We start from the raw sequence: 18,345 nt of genomic DNA on the forward strand, positions 1-18,345 counted from the left end.
AGGGCAGCCAAACATCATGAGTGGCATTAGAGAGCCCTGTCGTAAGTGATGAAAGTGATCGTGATTAGCACAATGCGCGTGTGTGAGGGAAAAACGGGTATGTGTGGAAGTAGTGTACCTGTTGTGATGTGATGCGTGTGTGTGTGTGCGTGTGTGTGTGTGTGTGTGTGTGTGTGTGTGTGTTTTGTTAATGGGTCAGGGTGGTGCCCTTGGCCTTGTAAGGCAGGATTATCTGGGGTTATATATTTGATCTCTGCCTTCCCTCCAGCTGTAGAAGCTGCTTCCTCTTCACCTGGCCTCTGTACATCTGCACAACAGGTTGTATTTTGTATTCATGCTGTATTTTTCTATTGTCTAAATTAAAAGGTAAATCAAGTTAGATATGGTCTCATTTAACAAAATAGATGTGATGGCAAAGGTACTTTTATTTTATTTCTATTTGAAGCATAGCTAACACAATAAAGACATACTGTACATGCTTCACAAGATGTCAGGTATACGTGTACCTTTGAACAAACTAATCATCTAATAATAAACTAATGATCCAAAACACAAGTAACATTTTTATTTTTTTCTACAGATACTGATGTTAGTAAGTAATTCAGATGTTTTACCCTATCCTTAACATTTCCTGCTTATCATTTTCTCTGTCAATTTCAGATCACTGACATACACTGAAGTCCGAGCTCACCTGTCATCTGGGTTGAAGACATCGGTACATTCTCCTTTCCTAAATGCTTTCATAGCAATTCATATAATATGACTGTAAAAAGCAAACATGAAATAGTAAAATCCAAAAATATTCCTTGAAAGTAATAGTAGTAATAGTAGTAATAGTAAAAGTAAATTAAAATATATTAAGGTGAAGTTTGCAATACAGACAGAGTAAACCTTTTATCATGTTTAACTATGTACAATAGAGCAGCCATGGGGGATGCACAGATGGCTGTGTTTGGGCTGGCTGCCTCGTACCTTAGGAAGTCGGATAAGGAGCGTATGGAGGCCTCAACACGTCCCTTCGACATAAAGAAGGAATGCTTTGTCCCGGATGCAGTGGAAGAATTTGTGAAGGCAACCATCACCAGCCGAGAAGAAGAAAAGGTCACTGTAGAGACGCAGAACGGGAAGGTCAGTCGTTAAATCTTTTAACATACTCAGACAAGTAAAAAACAGAAATATGGTTTTCTTATCATAGTTACCTAAAGCCGAACCTTAATATGTCAACATGTGTTAAACTTTAAGTAGATTGCATTTTTTATTATTAATTACACATTTTAATTAACCAGAACTAGGAGGCAGGCTGTGGGCAAAGTTTGTAAATTGTAAATGGAGATAACAATGATGTCTGACTCACAAATATCTATGTGATTGAATTAATTCACAATGAAAAGACAAATAAATGTTTTGTGTCTCAAGTAAAGTGTGTGATGAAACGAGGCATTGCTGCCACCTGGCATTAACAATGTAATGTTACACAAGCAATGTTGAAAATAATATGGTTGCACATGGATGTTAACAAAAACAACAACAGAGACTGTATTCACTTATTGGCTTGCTTACTCATAAAAATATAATTTCTAGGTGAAATTCATGTGATCATTACATTAATCACAAAACTGCTTTCATTTTCTTTAGACTGTGGTGGTCAAAAGTTCAGATATTCTGCAACAGAATCCTCCAAAGTTTGACAAGATCGAGGACATGGCCATGTTGACCTTCCTCCACGAGCCAGCTGTGCTGTTCAACCTCAAAGAGCGTTATGCAGCATGGATGATCTATGTGAGTAGCCTGCAATCCAATGAACAAGATTAATCAATAAACTGTAGTGTGCACACTCATTTAAGTTTGGTTCCACAAACCCAGTCTGTGTTGAATATGCCTTGTTCTAAATGTGACAGTATAGACTGATAGAAAATCTTTCCAGGGTTAATTTTCCCACCTAATTGTAAAGGTTATATTGATTTAAAAAATGTATGTAGACAAATAATTAAACAATATATAACTTACATCTACAAAGCTTTTAGAAAGGTGCAGAATAAAAGCATTGCTTTTCCTAAAAATTGTGATTGTGATTTATTTTTAATGTTGTCGGGTCTGAAATTAATGTTCTGTTTACCTCTGTGTAAGATATCTGTCAGTGTGGGTGGCTGTTGGCGTTGCTAACAGGGCTTGTGAGCCAATAGTATAATGAGAATAGTGTGTCAAGGGAAAAACTACTTGGAATCTTCAATATATCACCACATAACAAAGTTGCAATTTACAAATGGGCAAATGGTTGATGTTAAAACAGTAATAATTTCCTGTGTTTCACAGACCTACTCTGGGCTCTTCTGTGTGACTGTCAACCCCTACAAGGCGCTGCCAGTCTACAACCAAGAGGTGGTTGCTGCCTACAGAGGAAAGAAGAGGGCTGAAGCTCCTCCTCATATCTTCTCCATCTCTGACAATGGCTACCAGTACATGCTGTCAGGTAAAAAGACAGATAATGCTTTGTGTAACTTTTGTTACATGTAATTATGCTGAATCTTGATACTTACAAAAGTGTACTCTCTGCAACCTTGTTTTTGTAGACCGTGAAAACCAGTCAATTTTGATCACGTATGTACTGTCTTATAATTGAAACGCATAAATGACACTATATGATCTAAGAGAAAATCTTATTCTACATTATGCCACTGTAGGTATTGATGATTGGCTTTTTAATTTTCAGTGGAGAATCTGGTGCAGGAAAGACTGTCAACACAAAGCGAGTCATCCAGTATTTTGCAAGTATTGCATCTGGAGGCATGAAGAAAGACCCCAATGCCAAAGACAAGGTAAATAATAAGCTCTGTCAAATGTATGAGTTTTCAGAGAGGACCTGGCTTAAACTCCAGATAACACGGGAATATGACAAACAAACTCTTACCCGCTAAACTGAAATTAAACAGATTTGCCTTACTTGCTCAGTTAAATATAAAGTAACACTGACAAGACATCTTTTTTGTGCACTGGTGACGAATCAAACTTAAATAAATGACAAATTCACCAACAATGTCTAAGACTCCTTCAGCTACTGTTTTACATCATTTGTAAATTAAGAAGTTTTTCAAACTGCCACCAGAGGTTACTAAAGTCTCTTTGTGTAGCTTTAACCAAGTACAAATGACAGACAAAGCATGTTCCTCTTTGACAGGGTTCCCTGGAGGATCAAATCATCCAGGCTAACCCTGCTCTGGAGGCATTTGGTAATGCCAAGACCATCAGGAATGACAATTCCTCCAGATTTGTGAGTGTCCTAATAGTGAATACAATGTATTCAGTTCACATGAAAACACAATCAGTGGCAGTAACAGATATTATGGTTTCTTTAAAAATACAAACTTTATTCTTTCAGGGTAAATTCATTCGAATTCATTTTGATACCAGGGGAAAGTTAGCGTCTGCTGATATTGAAACATGTAAGAACAAAACCCCTTATCCAACATGCACTAATACTGTAAACATTATTTTTATGTTTTATTACATAGTTGATCTGACACATTTCTCTTTTGTATTTGTCACTTTTCAGACCTTCTGGAGAAATCTCGTGTGACCTTCCAGCTCAAGGCTGAGAGAGATTACCACATTTTCTACCAGATTCTGTCCAACAAGAAGCCTGAACTCCTGGGTTAGTGCAAAGATGTGGTTCCTTTGTGTCACCGGAAAACAAAGCGAAGAAAAACCATGGCTGTTAATGGCATTTTATTGCAGTTGTGTGTCCATCTGTCTGACCTTGTCTCACCCTCTCTTTGTGTCCTCCAGAGATGCTGTTGATCACAAATAATCCCTATGACTACGCCTTCATCTCTCAGGGGGAAACCCAAGTGGCCTCTATTGTTGATGCAGATGAACTGATGGCAACAGATGTCAGGCTCTCAATCATTCCTCTGTTTTATAATTTTACATTAAACTCTAATCATAATGATTAAATGAGTTACACAGGATTTATACTGAAAACAACCCTGTGCTAAAACAACGCAGGGGGCTGTTTTGGTCAGGGTACCGGTGAAACAATGAAATACAATTAAGGAAGTTCAGTTAGTTAACACAGCAGCAACTATTTTATCTTTTGTCACAACGATCACAAGGTAGAAATACGATTCAGGATTTATAATTGTATTCAAAACTATATTACCTGCACACATGTTGTAAAGTTATCATGTGCTCCTCCACAGAGTGCCTTTGATGTGTTGGGCTTTACTCAAGAGGAAAAAAACTCTGTGTACAAGCTGACTGGTGCCATCATGCATCATGGCAACATGAAGTTCAAGAACAAGCAGCGTGAAGAGCAGGCAGAGGCTGATGGCACTGAAGGTGAGAGAAGCTCTGTTAATCATGTTGGCTCAGAACCAACCAAGCAAGACTCTGGCCTAAGTAGGCAGTTTTACAGTACTCACTTTCCTTCTTCAGATGTTGACAAAGTTGCATATCTGATGTGCCTGAACTCTGCCGACCTCATCAAAGGCCTCTGTCACCCAAGAGTCAAAGTAGGAAATGAGTGGGTCACCAAGGGACAAAATGTCGCTCAGGTAAGACGCAAAATACTACATTTAAATCTTTATTATACACAAAGGTTCTATACCCAATACAGGGGCACATTATGCCTTTTATGTGACTAATTCTGCCATGGTTGTGCAAAAAAAAAGTAATGTCTATGCTGGGTTTTGAATATATTGCCTGTTTCCCAGGTTACCTATGCTATCGGAGCTCTATCCAAGGCTGTTTATGAAAGGATGTTCCTGTGGATGGTGATAAGAATCAACCAGTCACTGGAGACCAGGCAGCCACGCCAATACTTCATTGGTGTACTGGACATTGCTGGATTTGAGATCTTTGATGTACGTTATCTTAGTCGCTCACAATAGACCAGCCCTCTTCCAATGTGAAATGGATATAAAATCCTTTTTGTTTTGTCTTTGCAGTTGAACACCTTTGAGCAGCTGTGCATCAACTTCACCAATGAAAAACTGCAACAGTTTTTCAACCACCACATGTTTGTGCTGGAGCAGGAAGAGTACAAGAAAGAGGGCATTGAATGGACTTTCATAGATTTTGGAATGGATTTGCAGGCCTGTATTGACCTGATTGAAAAGGTGAGAGACAGGACTTGTACAGCTAACATGTTCATGAATAAATGTATTGTTTAAAGTCATTTAAAACAAGTTATATTTGTGTCCCCTCAGCCCATGGGAATCATGTCCATCCTTGAAGAGGAGTGCATGTTCCCCAAAGCTTCTGATGCCACCTTTAAAGCTAAGCTCTATGACAACCATCTGGGGAAATCTGCTAACTTCCAGAAGCCCAGAAATATCAAGGGGAAACCAGAGGCCCATTTCGCCCTGGTGCACTATGCTGGAACTGTTGATTATAATATCAACAACTGGCTGGTGAAGAACAAGGATCCCCTGAATGAGACCGTTGTTGGACTCTACCAGAAGTCTAATCTCAAACTGTTATCTATCCTGTTTATAAATTACGCAGGAGCAGGAGCAGAAGCAGGTACCCTGCCATGACTATCTTGTTTCGAAATTACAATGTTTCTTTTTGACTAGCAAAAAGGTTACATTTTAAGGGTTATTTTTCTGAAACGCTGCAGGTGATGGAGCTGAAGGCAAAAAAGAGAAGAGGAAGAAGAAGGGGTCATCGTTTCAGACTGTGTCCGCTCTTCATAGGGTATTGTGTATATTTGTTTTTATCCTAGGTATTTTTCATATGGTATTTTGTATGATACTGTATACTTTAACAGCCTGTATTTATAAATGTCTGATTAATCATATTGAAAGGAAAACCTGAACAAGCTGATGACCAACTTGAGGTCTACTCACCCTCACTTTGTACGCTGCATCATCCCCAATGAGACCAAGACTCCTGGGGCCATGGAGAACCCTCTGGTGATGCACCAGCTGCGCTGTAATGGTGTGCTGGAAGGCATCAGGATCTGCAGAAAGGGCTTCCCCAACAGGATCCTCTATGGAGATTTCAAACAGAGGTATTATCTAATTTAATTCAGATACTTCATAATTCCAAACAGTAGTCCAATATTATTCTCCAAGATATTCTTTCCATTTTCCTTTCCAGATATCGCATCCTGAATGCCGCTGCCATCCCTGACGGTCAGTTCATCGACAGCAAGAAGGGAGCTGAGAAACTTCTTGGGTCTCTGGATATTGATCACAATCAGTACAAGTTTGGACATACCAAGGTATTGTCTAAAGCTGTTCTGATATTGGGAAAAGTTAAACATTCCAGTAGGAGTTGAAGAAGGTGGCAAACAAGTTAAAAACCCATTGGTGTTGTTAGGTGTTCTTCAAGGCTGGTTTGCTGGGTCTGCTTGAGGAGATGAGAGACGAGCGTCTCTCCAAAATCATCACTGCGATTCAAGCCAGATCCCGTGGCCTGTTGTCTCGTATTGAGTATCAGAAGATGGTGGAACGCAGGTATCTTTTGTGTACAACTCATGTTGTTGGTAAAAATTTAAATATTATTCGTTTGTGATTTGTAGTTAACTAATAGCCTTCTATTTTATTCAAAACATATTTTAGAGAAGCATTATTAGTGATCCAATGGAATGTCCGTTCATTCATGGGGGTCAAGAATTGGCCCTGGATGAAGCTGTTCTTCAAGATCAAACCTCTGTTGAGATCTGCTGAGTCAGAAAAGGAGATGGCCAACATGAAGGAAGAGTTCCTGAAGTTGAAAGAGGCTTACGCAAAATCTGAAGCTCGTAGAAAGGAACTAGAGGAGAAAATGGTCTCTCTTCTTCAAGAGCAGAACGACCTGCAGCTCCAAGTTCAAGCAGTGAGAATGCTACTGTACTGAAATTTCCTTGTGAATATGTCATTAACGTATGTGTTAATGAAATCAAATGTTTGGCAGGAGCAAGATAATCTCTGTGATGCAGAGGAAAGATGCGAGGGGCTGATCAAAAACAAAATTCAGATGGAGGCAAAATCCAAAGAGCTGTCTGAGAGACTGGAGGATGAGGAGGAGGTGAATGCTGAACTGACTGCTAAGAAGAGGAAGCTGGAAGATGAGTGCTCTGAGCTGAAGAAAGACATTGATGACTTAGAGTTAACTCTGGCTAAAGTGGAGAAGGAGAAGCACGCCACCGAGAACAAGGTATGACATCTATCTTAATCATTTGTTTCAGATCAGCAACTTAATCAGGTATCTAGTAACTCATCTTTTCTTGATTTATAGGTAAAGAACCTGGTCGAAGAGATGGCTGCTCTGGATGACATCATTGCTAAGTTGACCAAAGAAAAGAAAGCCTTACAGGAAGCTCATCAGCAAACACTGGATGATCTGCAGAGTGAAGAAGACAAAGTCAACACTCTGACCAAGGCCAAGTCTAAGCTGGAGCAGCAAGTGGATGATGTAAGAATTCTTATCAAAAGTGTAGTACTTAGATGATGTAAGTATTAACAAATAAACAATTCACAAATGTTGTAATCAAATGTATTTGCATTAAGCTTGAAGGATCTCTTGAGCAAGAGAAGAAGATTCGAATGGACCTTGAGAGAGCCAAGAGAAAGCTGGAGGGAGACTTAAAGTTGACCCAGGAGACTGTTATGGATTTAGAAAATGACAAGCAACAACTGGAGGAGCACCTGAAAAAGTACAAATGCATCATAACATTGTTCATTAAAGGTTCAATGTGTAAAATATGCCAGAATTAAAAATTAAAAAACTTATCCAACATTATCAACAGAATGTGAAGAGGTAACAGTGTTGACATGATGTCAAAGACGTCTATGTATTGCGTTGCAGAGATATCTACTGAAATTAGCATGCTAACTGACTAGCTGCGGCCCGTCCAGTCTTGTAATACCAGTTGTTCCTCTAGAGGCAATAATGAGTCAATGTAGCGCCAGTCGGTCCTCAGTACAGAGAAAGAAGCAGAAGCAGATAGCACTAATTTAGCCAACTCCCCGCCAGATCGTCAAACTTTCTGTTGCTGCAGTAACACAGGTTTGACCCAGCTCTCCATCAGCCCACTGTTACTGCCAGTGCTGGGATATTTGCCGGCCTTTTCCAAGCCGCCGGAGCTGGAGTAAGCTCCCCTCCAAGGAGGCAGTCTTATGTCGGCGCGGAGGATGAAACAAAAACACAAGTAGTTTCCTGGTCTCTGCCGCCCGGACCCAAACCAACATACAAACGACGTACGTAAACGTAACGTTACACGGACCGTACAGCCCCCCGTGTCACAGTGAACACAGATATCTGAGCCCCACTTGAAGATTATAAGATAGCAGTGATATTTAGACTCTCAGAGATCAGCAGTCTGGTTTAATAGACTGACTGACTGACTGACTGACACAGGAGTAACAAATACACAGTAAACAGGTGGTGGTGGTCGAGCGGTTAGGCTTCCAAATAGAACATCGGAAGGTTGTCTGCTAATTGATAAATGTAATGTAATGTAAATATATCAACACTAGAAGAGAGATATATATAGCTGTAGTATACAATACACAACATGAAGAATACATTGAAATACTCTAAAACTTAAAAAATATATATGAAAAGGTAAACATACTGTAGTTTGCTTACTGATTGTTTTGATGATTGATGACTTTAAATTGTATGGACCCAGTAATAGAGGTGAAATACTGCCCCCTATTTCTTTGGAGCAGGTGGCTCGGAATTACACATTGAACCTTTAACTATGGTTATTAAATACTGTGTACTCACTTTTAATTAGCTAACAATGATTAAACAAAATGCTGTAGGAAAGACTTTCAGATCAGCCAACTGAACGGGAAAATTGAAGACGAACAGGCAATGATCATTCAACTCCAGAAGAAGCTGAAAGAGCTGCAAGTACGAATGTGTACTAGTGGGCCTTAATTAGATGTTAATATTTTCCCAAAGTATTGCTACAGTAAACCATGTTGTTCTGATACTAGGCTCGTGTAGAGGAGCTGGAGGAAGAGCTTGAGGCAGAGCGAGCTGCCCGAGCCAAGGTGGAGAAGCAGAGATCAGACTTGGCCAGAGAGCTGGAGGAGATCAGCGAGCGGCTGGAGGAGGCTGGTGGAGCAACATCTCTCCAGATTGAGATGAACAAGAAGCGGGAGGCCGAGTTCCAGAAACTCCGCAGAGACCTTGAAGAGGCCACTCTGCAGCACGAAGCCACTGCTGCCACACTCAGGAAGAAGCAAGCTGACAGTGTGGCTGATCTGGGAGAGCAGATTGACAACCTACAGAGAGTCAAGCAGAAACTTGAGAAGGAGAAGAGTGAGCTCAGGCTGGAGCTGGATGATGTGATCTCCAATATGGAACACATAGTGAAGTCCAAGGTATGTACTTAAAAACCTATTAGTTCACTGAATGATGACAGTTTAATAGCCATGTCTAGTAGAAGTAGAAGACAATGCCTACAAACCATGGTATTTTTATTTTGAAGACTACCTTGGAGAAGACCTGCAGAACTTTGGAGGATCAAATGAATGATTATAGGAGCAGGTGTGATGAAAATCAGCGATCCCTTAATGACTTCACTACCCAGAAAGCCAAGCTTCAAGCTGAGAACGGTCAGTGTTACTCTTTTCACTTAAAATAGTAAACTTCTTTAAAATAGAACAATGTAATTCTAAAACCTACATTTTGCATCTCTAGATGAGTTTTCAAGACAGCTGGAGGAGAAAGAATCTCTTATTTCTCAGCTGACTAGAGGAAAGAATTCCTACAATCAACAACTTGAAGATCTAAAAAGACAACTAGAAGAGGAAGTAAAGGTATGAAAATGGCAAGATTTGTTAATTTATCTTTGTGTTTCAAAAATAGTTGCATGTTCAGGAGAAATACCCACATTATCAATATTTATCTAGGCCAAGAATGCATTAGCCCATGCAGTGCAGTCTGCTCGTCATGACTGTGACCTGCTCAGGGAGCAGTATGAGGAGGAGCAGGAGGCCAAGGCTGAATTGCAGCGCGGCATGTCCAAGGCCAACTCTGAGGTGGCTCAGTGGAGAACTAAGTACGAAACTGATGCCATCCAGAGAACCGAGGAACTGGAGGAGTCCAAGTAAGTCCAGTGCATACAAGAACTACAAACTAAAATATGATGTCAGATAAAGATTTCAAGAGAAGAACACTTCTGGACATCTTTATTCAGGAAAAGTCTGGTATACTAGAGATAGATAGATTGATGCTTTATTGATCCCGAGGGAAATTTAGGAGCCATGTATCACATAAACGTTGTTATTGACGTGGTCATTGTCACTCTATTGGCCATGCTAACTTTGCAATTGTCACCTTCATTGTAGATTTGGAGAAACAAGGACTCCAAACAATGAGAATCTGACCAAAAGTAAACAACGTCAACAAACTGCCGTGCTTGGATAAATATGGCAGCAAGTTGTTGACCCAGTATATAAGCTTAACCCAATATAGGTTTTTTTATTTGAATTGCAATGTCTCCAGTCCGAATAAAGCTGGGCACATTTGATGCATGTGGTTCCACATTTCAACCACCTTAATCTCCTGTACTCTCTCAAATAAAGGCATAAAATGTCCCAAAAATAAAGAGAACTCTTAAGCATCAGTGGATGAGACTTGTTTTGTTTTTCAGAAAGAAGCTGGCTCAGCGTCTGCAGGATGCTGAGGAGGCCGTGGAAGCAATGAATGCTAAATGTTCGTCTCTGGAGAAGACCAAACACAGGCTGCAGAATGAGATTGAAGATCTCATGGTGGATGTGGAGAGATCTAATGCTGCTGCTGCTGCTCTGGACAAGAAGCAAAGAAACTTTGACAAAGTATATCAGTATTTTCTAATCATCAAAAACATGAAGTTTTAAAGAATTGTTACAATGCAAATCTACTCAAATAGCTTAATGTGGTGATTTAAACTTGACATTGTACAACTGGTATCTCTGTTTAGGTCCTGTCTGAGTGGAAGCAGAAGTATGAGGAGTCTCAGTGTGAGCTGGAGAGCTCTCAGAAGGAAGCCAGGTCTCTGAGCACTGAGCTCTTCAAACTTAAAAACTCCTATGAAGAGTCTCTTGACCATCTGGAGACCATCAAGAGAGAGAACAAGAATCTTCAGGGTGATATATCACTGAATGTGTCTAAACAGACAATACATACATATTGCAGGTGCCAAAAAAGTGCATTAAATAAAATTACTTTCATACACAGAGGAGATTTCTGACCTCACTGAGCAACTTGGTGAGGGAGGAAAAACCATTCATGAGTTGGAGAAAGTCCGTAAGGAGCTGGAGCAGGAAAAGAGTGAGATTCAGTCTGCTCTTGAGGAAGCAGAGGTACAGTAAGACTAAAACCTCAATACTCAGCTTCTAACATATGTTCAGTTTCAAAATGAAGCTCTAATTTGCATAATAGTTGGAAATATATATGGTTTGACAAACTCCCGATGTCCATCTTAGGGTTCTCTTGAGCATGAGGAGAGCAAGATTCTAAGAGCCCAGCTTGAGTTCAACCAGATCAAGGCAGACATGGAGCGTAAACTAACAGAGAAAGATGAGGAGATGGAGCAGTCCAAGAGAAACCTGCAGAGGATGATTGACACCCTGCAGAGCTCTCTTGAAGCTGAATGTCGGAGCAGGAATGAGGCTCTCCGTTTGAAGAAGAAGATGGAGGGAGACCTCAATGAGATGGAGATCCAGCTGAGCCAGGCCAACAGGCAGGCAGCTGAGGCTCAGAAACAACTTAAATCTGTCCATGCACATCTGAAGGTAAAGAAGGGGACATACTTCTCATTGTAATTGGCATCATCACTAGGGTATCTTTGTAACCAAAGGCTTCGATCCTTTTCCAGGATGCTCAGCTCCAGCTTGATGACTCTCTTCGATCCAATGAAGATCTTAAGGAAAACAATGCCATTGTTGAGAGACGTAACAACCTGCTGCAGGCCGAAGTGGAGGAGCTCAGGTCTGCTCTGGAGCAAACTGAGAGAGGTCGCAAACTTGCTGAGCAAGAGCTGCTGGATGTTAGTGAACGGGTGCAGCTACTGCACTCACAGGTAACTTACAGAGAATACCAATACTAGCATGTTTGTTTCACATTCATTGCTTTCACAATGCATTTCTACCATTTATGTAAAACTAGAACACTAGCCTGATAAATCACAAGAAGAAGCTGGAGGCTGATACTTCCCAGCTTCAGACTGAAGTGGAGGAAGCAGTGCAGGAGTGCAGAAACGCTGAGGAAAAGGCCAAGAAGGCCATTACTGATGCTGCCATGATGGCAGAGGAGCTGAAGAAAGAGCAGGACACCAGTTCTCACCTGGAGCGTATGAAGAAGAACATGGAGCAAACCATCAAAGACCTGCAGCACCGTCTGGATGAAGCTGAACAGATCGCCATGAAGGGAGGCAAGAAGCAGGTGCAGAAGCTCGAGGCCAGGGTGAGTATTTCTTTCACATTTGTGTTTTGTGTTATTTTTGCTCAGCAGTGATTTTGAAAGTTATTAGGAGAGTTATCTAAAAACTTTGTCCCTGACCAGGTGAGGGAGCTGGAAAATGAGGTGGAAATGGAGCAGAAGAAAAGCAGTGAAGCTGTGAAGGGCGTCCGTAAATATGAACGCCGTATCAAGGAACTTACCTATCAGGTTTGTTGCATGTAGCTGGCTTCATTAATCTGCATGTGCGGTTAAAGGTATTTAAAAGTGGAACTTTGTAACCTTTTCTTATTTCCACAGGCTGAGGAGGACCGCAAGAATATTGCCCGACTCCAAGATCTAGTAGATAAGCTGCAGCTGAAAGTTAAAGCCTACAAGAGAGCTGCCGAGGAGGCTGTAAGTGGGGAAATGTGTGAAGTGAGGTCTGAATGTGGCTTCTTCCCCTGTCAATGTGTAACTATCTTTCTTTTATTGATCAGGGGGAACAGGCTAATGTTCATCTTGGCAAGTTCCGCAAGCTGCAGCACGAGATGGACGAGGCTGAAGAGAGAGCTGACATCGCTGAGACTCAGGTCAACAAGCTACGTGCCAAGACCCGTGATGCTGGCTCCAAGGTTAGAAGCATGCACAATGTGGCAGGTGCCCAACATCTGACACATGCTGCCCTCTGCTGGCTGTATTTAACATGTCGCTCTGCTCTTCAAGTATTAGTACAAATCCATGTTCAGTAGAAAGCCGTGCTTTGGTTTATATTAGTCTGATACATTGCTTTATCTTTTCTTTTACTAATCTGAAGACCTAACAGCTGTTTCTCTTTTTCTTTCTTTCCAACTTCCCCGGCTGTAACAGAAAGGGTTTGAGGAGGAGTGAAGCTTTGGAGACTGCAGAAATTCCTTAACCTGCTGTGTGCCGTAGAGCTACAACAAAGTATTAGGCCCACATTGAGGGGAAAAAATCGGAGATTTCGAGAAAAGTTGTAATATTTTGAGGAAAAAATACATAATATTGCAAGAATAACGTTGTAATTGAATTTAAATTGTAATATTTCAAGAAACAAAGTCGTACTTTTGAAACAAGTAGTGAATACCCTCTCGTAGTCAACGTTTAGGGAGGCGTCTGGGTGCTTCTCTTCACTGGAGGTGTTCAATGGAAAGGATCCTAGAGTAGGGAGACAGTCCCAAACAGGGCATTGTGCCTATAAGCGAGGGGGAAGCAGAGGAGACATGACGCTACAGTCCAAACACAAGATTACAAGTCAAAATAACAGCAGACCGATGGAACTGTCAGGAAATGATAATAAAAAAGCACATGTAAGCAAATAAACTATAAGCATAATATGACTCGAAGCAACTTTTTGGTTTTTTCAAAATGTTATTCTCGAAATCTCAGATCTTTTTCTTTCTAACAGTGATACATTACATATATGTTTAGATTCCCTCTGCTATCACTATTCACAACCTGTAATGCTTAATAAAATCTCATCAAACTGTTGAACAACATTGCATTCTTCCATTTAAAAAAAGAGTGGGTTCATGGAACATTGTTTTGGAAATACTGTGTTCAATGAAACTTAAGTATATTATATTATCCTCATGATTGTTTGCACTTATTGTAAGTTGCTTTGGACAAGAGCGTCAGCTAAATGAACTGTAATGTGATGTAATATTGACTGGTCAGTAGCAACAAAGAAGTTATAGTAGTTATATTTTGAATTAGACATTTTACATTATGGGGTGAATGACACAAATCTACATACATACAGTATATGTATACACAGTATAGAGTAGCACAACACCATCAACATCACCAATCAACATATCTTTTTGTAGCCCATATGCCATATCTTCCTTTTTCATTAGGATAAGTGGAGGGGGATTGATTTAAAAATAAATAAATAATCGGGGTGCATTAGGATGTAAGCCAGGCATCAGTTTGGGAATCAGGAATCAGGAAGAGCAGAGTTAGGCCTAAGCAGAAAACACTGTGGACCAAAGAAGTGTGGCAGAGGGCCTAAACAGAGGGACGTTGAGCTCAGGTGATTGCTAAAAGAGAGAGAGATAAAACAAATCCTTTTTTCTTAAAATAGAGTTGAAGAAATCCCAAGAGCCTGAGCCTCACGGTCAACAATAGACCAATACTCATACGCAGACCCTCCATAACTCCATGCATAATCACTTGCAGCTGCTCAGTAAATATCTGTCCAAGCCTGCCCGTTCCTCCGAAGGACTATGGAGGATTTCAAAGAACCAATAATGAAATATTTAGTTCTTATACTGAATTACCTCAAGATGAAACAACAAATTATAATAATCAATGTTCTTTTTTAAACTGAACTAATAGTGCCATTGTTACCTGTCTGTCTAAAGCTTTGCCTTGGTGCTGCTGCCACGTCTCAGTCACTGCTGCTGCTGCTGGAGACTAAATAATGATTTTGTGCAGGAGGAGGGAGGAGAGGGAGGCCCCAGACACCCATTGTGTGAAATTCAGGGAGTCCCGTCTCTGCTCTTATTACATGTCATGTCCTCAACTCCCCTAGACAACAAGCAGGTATCTATTAGCTAATGTACGCATGTTCGCACCTATGCTTAAAGGAGGTACAGCACATACAGCACGGTGTGTTGAGGATTATCAGCACGATTAACAGGACATCTGAGCCCTCGTTCGATTGAACCCACCAAAAGATGGAACAATTCACTGCCTCTATAATTAGACCATCTTTAACAACATGTATGATCTGCATGGTCTTATCTGAGTTAAGAGTCATATAGCTTGTAAACAAAAAACAGTTTGCCACTACCATAGACTGGTCTAACCCAATGGTGATTTAGCTTATAGCCAGTTTATAAAAGATTTTACACACGGAGGTCTGTCCCAGGTCTCTCCAGGGGAGATTCCTCCGCTACACAGAGTTGTTTGCTTCTTCAGCAGCATCACTGGTTGTTTGGAACAATTAAAACGAGTCATCTACAGAAACTCAAACCAACAGAAGATCCAGGAAGGATGAACTCCTCAAGGTCATATGTGACGCAAATATAAATATTCAAATATTAACATTTAATTGGGATCCAACAAAATGTATGTTTATAAAGAATAGGGGTATGTCTAGGTACATAATTAATCAGTAGTTAATTGCATAAAGGAACTAAACCACTGCTGTACTCAATGTAATTTAATATGCTTAACATGAAACTAAGATACTGTCTCAACAGCTTAGTGACAATAATAATAATGATAATAATAATATACTTTGTGTATACAGCACTTTCATAAGTTCTTTACAGTTAAAAACATGAAAGAACAAAACAATAATTTAAACAATATTTGTTGTGACATAAACAAATCATTTTAATCATGTTTCCTTTAACGAGGAGAAGTTTGACCTGTGAGGTCAGTGTTATCTTCACTTGATCTTTAGCGGGCGCAAGGAATCTCTCACTTCCATTTGGCACCCTGACGCCAGCTGTCAGTAACAGCTTTCAGAATGGAAATAATCTCAGCACTTGTCACCAGCTGTTGACCCTCCTTTTATCTCTTAACCTCTGAAGGGGCTGTGATTACTGGTGCTTGGGACTGATAGTGACTTATAGTTGATAGATATAATCACAATGTGTTTTCCTGTATGTTTCATGAGTTATACATTATTAAATGTTATTAAATAGTGTAGTTTATTAGGTCAATAAAATGTGAATTATAATGTGTTTAGGAGTATAAATCCTTAAGGTCAAACAACAGCACCTAAGCGTGAGCGGTTGGTAGGTGTACACCTACATTTGGAGAAACGTATTTTTAGATTTCCAAGATATTAGAATTATGACTGGAATCAAAGTCTGCTATGAAACTGAAGCTTAGACAGACTCCACATAGGAGTGGCATTTAAAAGGAACATTAAAAGTTGATGGGCTGTGAGATATACCTGTCACTCACAGTATATTTGTGAGACAGAACACAGTGTGGGGCCATCATCTGCTACGACTGATCCCAGATGCAGGGAAGGCAGGATTCTGAAAGCCTCGGTGGCTGATCTCCTCAATCAGTGCCGTGTGCTTAACAGGAATTTCACACAGTTATCTTTGTCCTCAAAGACACAATGCTATGTCAACGGGTTTGTAACTGAGGGGCCAGCTTTCATTAGTTGCTGACTGATAATGGGAGAAAGCTTCCACAGTGACCTTGGTATCACATTGGAGCATGCTATGTTGACATAGCTCTCTATTGTGTGTCATCATTTCTGCATTTCAGTAAATCTCAAGCATGTCACCTGTGGCAGAGCTCTGTCTGTGGTGCCTCGCACTTGTCGCTTGAATAATCCCTCAGACTGATATTCTTTATTTAGACCGACCCATTTGGTATCTGATTTATGTTACCACAATGTACATTCTATGAAAACTAAACACAATATGCTTCCAATGCCTCACTCTGACTCCACCTAAGCCTTCTGGGTAATTGATACCCATACATGACATACTTCTCTGTAATATCTCTCCACATATTTTCTGTGTCTTCCTTTGTGTTTAGACAACAATACCAGTAGTTTACATTGAAGGAATGCTTTGAAATACTGTACATTGTGCAATAATGTAAAATATCCTGGGTTTTTTTGTTGCTGTTCCAAGATGCATTGATAACGTCTACTTATGTGTTTCTCAATCTCCAACTCATTTAGTATTTAACAGTTTATCTTTTGTAAATGCAAAAATATATAGAATTAGATTATGATGATTTCTAAATTATTTTTATAATTATAGAAAACAAAAGAGATGTATAATATGTACCTTCAGCTATTTCCACTCTGGATTTAATGATTAATGTGTTCTTGTCGTCTACCTGCTTTCATTTTGATTTAATCATTATTTTCTTTAACTTTGAGTTTTGTAGAATTTATTTGACCATCATGATAAACAGTAACGTGCAGACCATTAAGGAAAGATTATGGAATTATATATACATTTATTTTAAGATGTTTTCTTTCCCTTTCGTTTATGCTGGTAATATAGACAGTTCCCTCGGACAGCTGTTCGTCCACATTGTCATTTTCTATTACATCAATGAACATTTTTGATCGACCTGCCGAATAAAATAAAAAAAAGATCGTTTCACCATTAAATATGTTAAGCAAAAATAGAATTTAAAATGTTTTGACATCCTTAAATTAAGCATATCACTATCTATTGAAATATCCCCACATCTATTTAATCGCACACTATTTACATACATTTAAACAGTCTTTCCGGTCTTAAGTGAGGATGCTTCTGCCCAGTATAACATGTACTGTTCCTGTAACAGAAGCACACTTGCGGGATGATGAGAAAAGAATTCCTCCCTGTGTCTATTTAAAGATTGAGTCCCCTGGCTGCTTGAGGATACATATGATTAATCACTGCAGTGCATGGAGCTCCTAATATGGCCTCGCCAGGAGACCCCATCACTGATAAGACTCTGACCTGCTGATTTCTATATTGCTCTCCGCAACTCATTAACCCCCTCCCTCCATGTACCCCCAACCCAACGCAGACACAATAACATTCCTGGACCCTGAACGCTCCTCCATATTTGGTAGAGAGGCTTTATTTATAAAGAGAACTCATGGTGAAACGCCCAATAGGTCACCATTCTATCTCAAGGTAAGGTGCAGAGACAATGGCTAACAGATCACAGACAAGACTTTGAATCTAAAGCATTACCTGTGTTGGTGTGGACTGCAGACTAGTCTCATCAGTTTCCATTATTTATTTCCTCAGGACCATTACACCTCAGTCGCATCGGTAGGCATTGGTAAGGTAAGGGCATCTGAAAAATTGTATTTTTTATTTGAAAAAGTTTAAATGAAATATAACATTGATATGATAAATTAAAAACGTGACTATTTATTAGCATATGCATTATTTTTGTACTGCAATTGCCTTAAGATATATGCATAACAGTTAGATTTCAATTGAGATTCTTTTTCCGTAGACAAGGTGAAAA

The 18,345-nt window shown here is 39.9% G+C and overlaps 1 protein-coding gene across 1 annotated transcript; it reads left to right on the forward strand.

Moving 5' to 3' along the window:
• The first annotated feature begins 927 nt into the window (after positions 1-927).
• LOC115022751 (myosin-7-like) lies at positions 928-13,251 on the forward strand. Its single transcript, XM_029453832.1, has 37 exons — positions 928-1,128; positions 1,636-1,779; positions 2,314-2,470; positions 2,571-2,598; positions 2,711-2,816; positions 3,176-3,268; positions 3,377-3,440; positions 3,551-3,649; positions 3,784-3,887; positions 4,197-4,335; positions 4,432-4,550; positions 4,710-4,859; positions 4,944-5,114; positions 5,205-5,520; positions 5,618-5,694; positions 5,805-6,010; positions 6,100-6,223; positions 6,322-6,458; positions 6,564-6,819; positions 6,898-7,140; positions 7,222-7,398; positions 7,494-7,639; positions 8,754-8,844; positions 8,931-9,320; positions 9,428-9,554; positions 9,640-9,758; positions 9,852-10,048; positions 10,595-10,778; positions 10,904-11,069; positions 11,161-11,285; positions 11,409-11,717; positions 11,801-12,004; positions 12,091-12,387; positions 12,487-12,591; positions 12,682-12,777; positions 12,861-12,995; positions 13,231-13,251. Exons 1-37 carry the CDS (start codon positions 928-930, stop codon positions 13,249-13,251), a joined length of 5,823 nt encoding a protein of 1,940 aa, XP_029309692.1.
• Positions 13,252-18,345: the final 5,094 nt, after the last annotated feature.

This window comes from Cottoperca gobio, chromosome 17, assembly GCF_900634415.1.
Source record: "Cottoperca gobio chromosome 17, fCotGob3.1, whole genome shotgun sequence".
NCBI lineage: Eukaryota > Metazoa > Chordata > Actinopteri > Perciformes > Bovichtidae > Cottoperca > Cottoperca gobio.

What these genes read in the sequence shown, in the direction of transcription:
- LOC115022751 (XM_029453832.1), top strand. Translation starts at nt 928, where the DNA reads ATGGGGGATGCACAGATGGCTGTGTTTGGGCTGGCTGCCTCGTACCTT. An exon ending in CAGAAGATGGTGGAACGCAG is followed by an intron (nt 6,459 to 6,563) that starts GTATCTTTTGTG and finishes AACATATTTTAG; the next exon opens with AGAAGCATTATTAGTGATCC. An exon ending in GAGGAACTGGAGGAGTCCAA is followed by an intron (nt 10,049 to 10,594) that starts GTAAGTCCAGTG and finishes TTTGTTTTTCAG; the next exon opens with AAAGAAGCTGGCTCAGCGTC.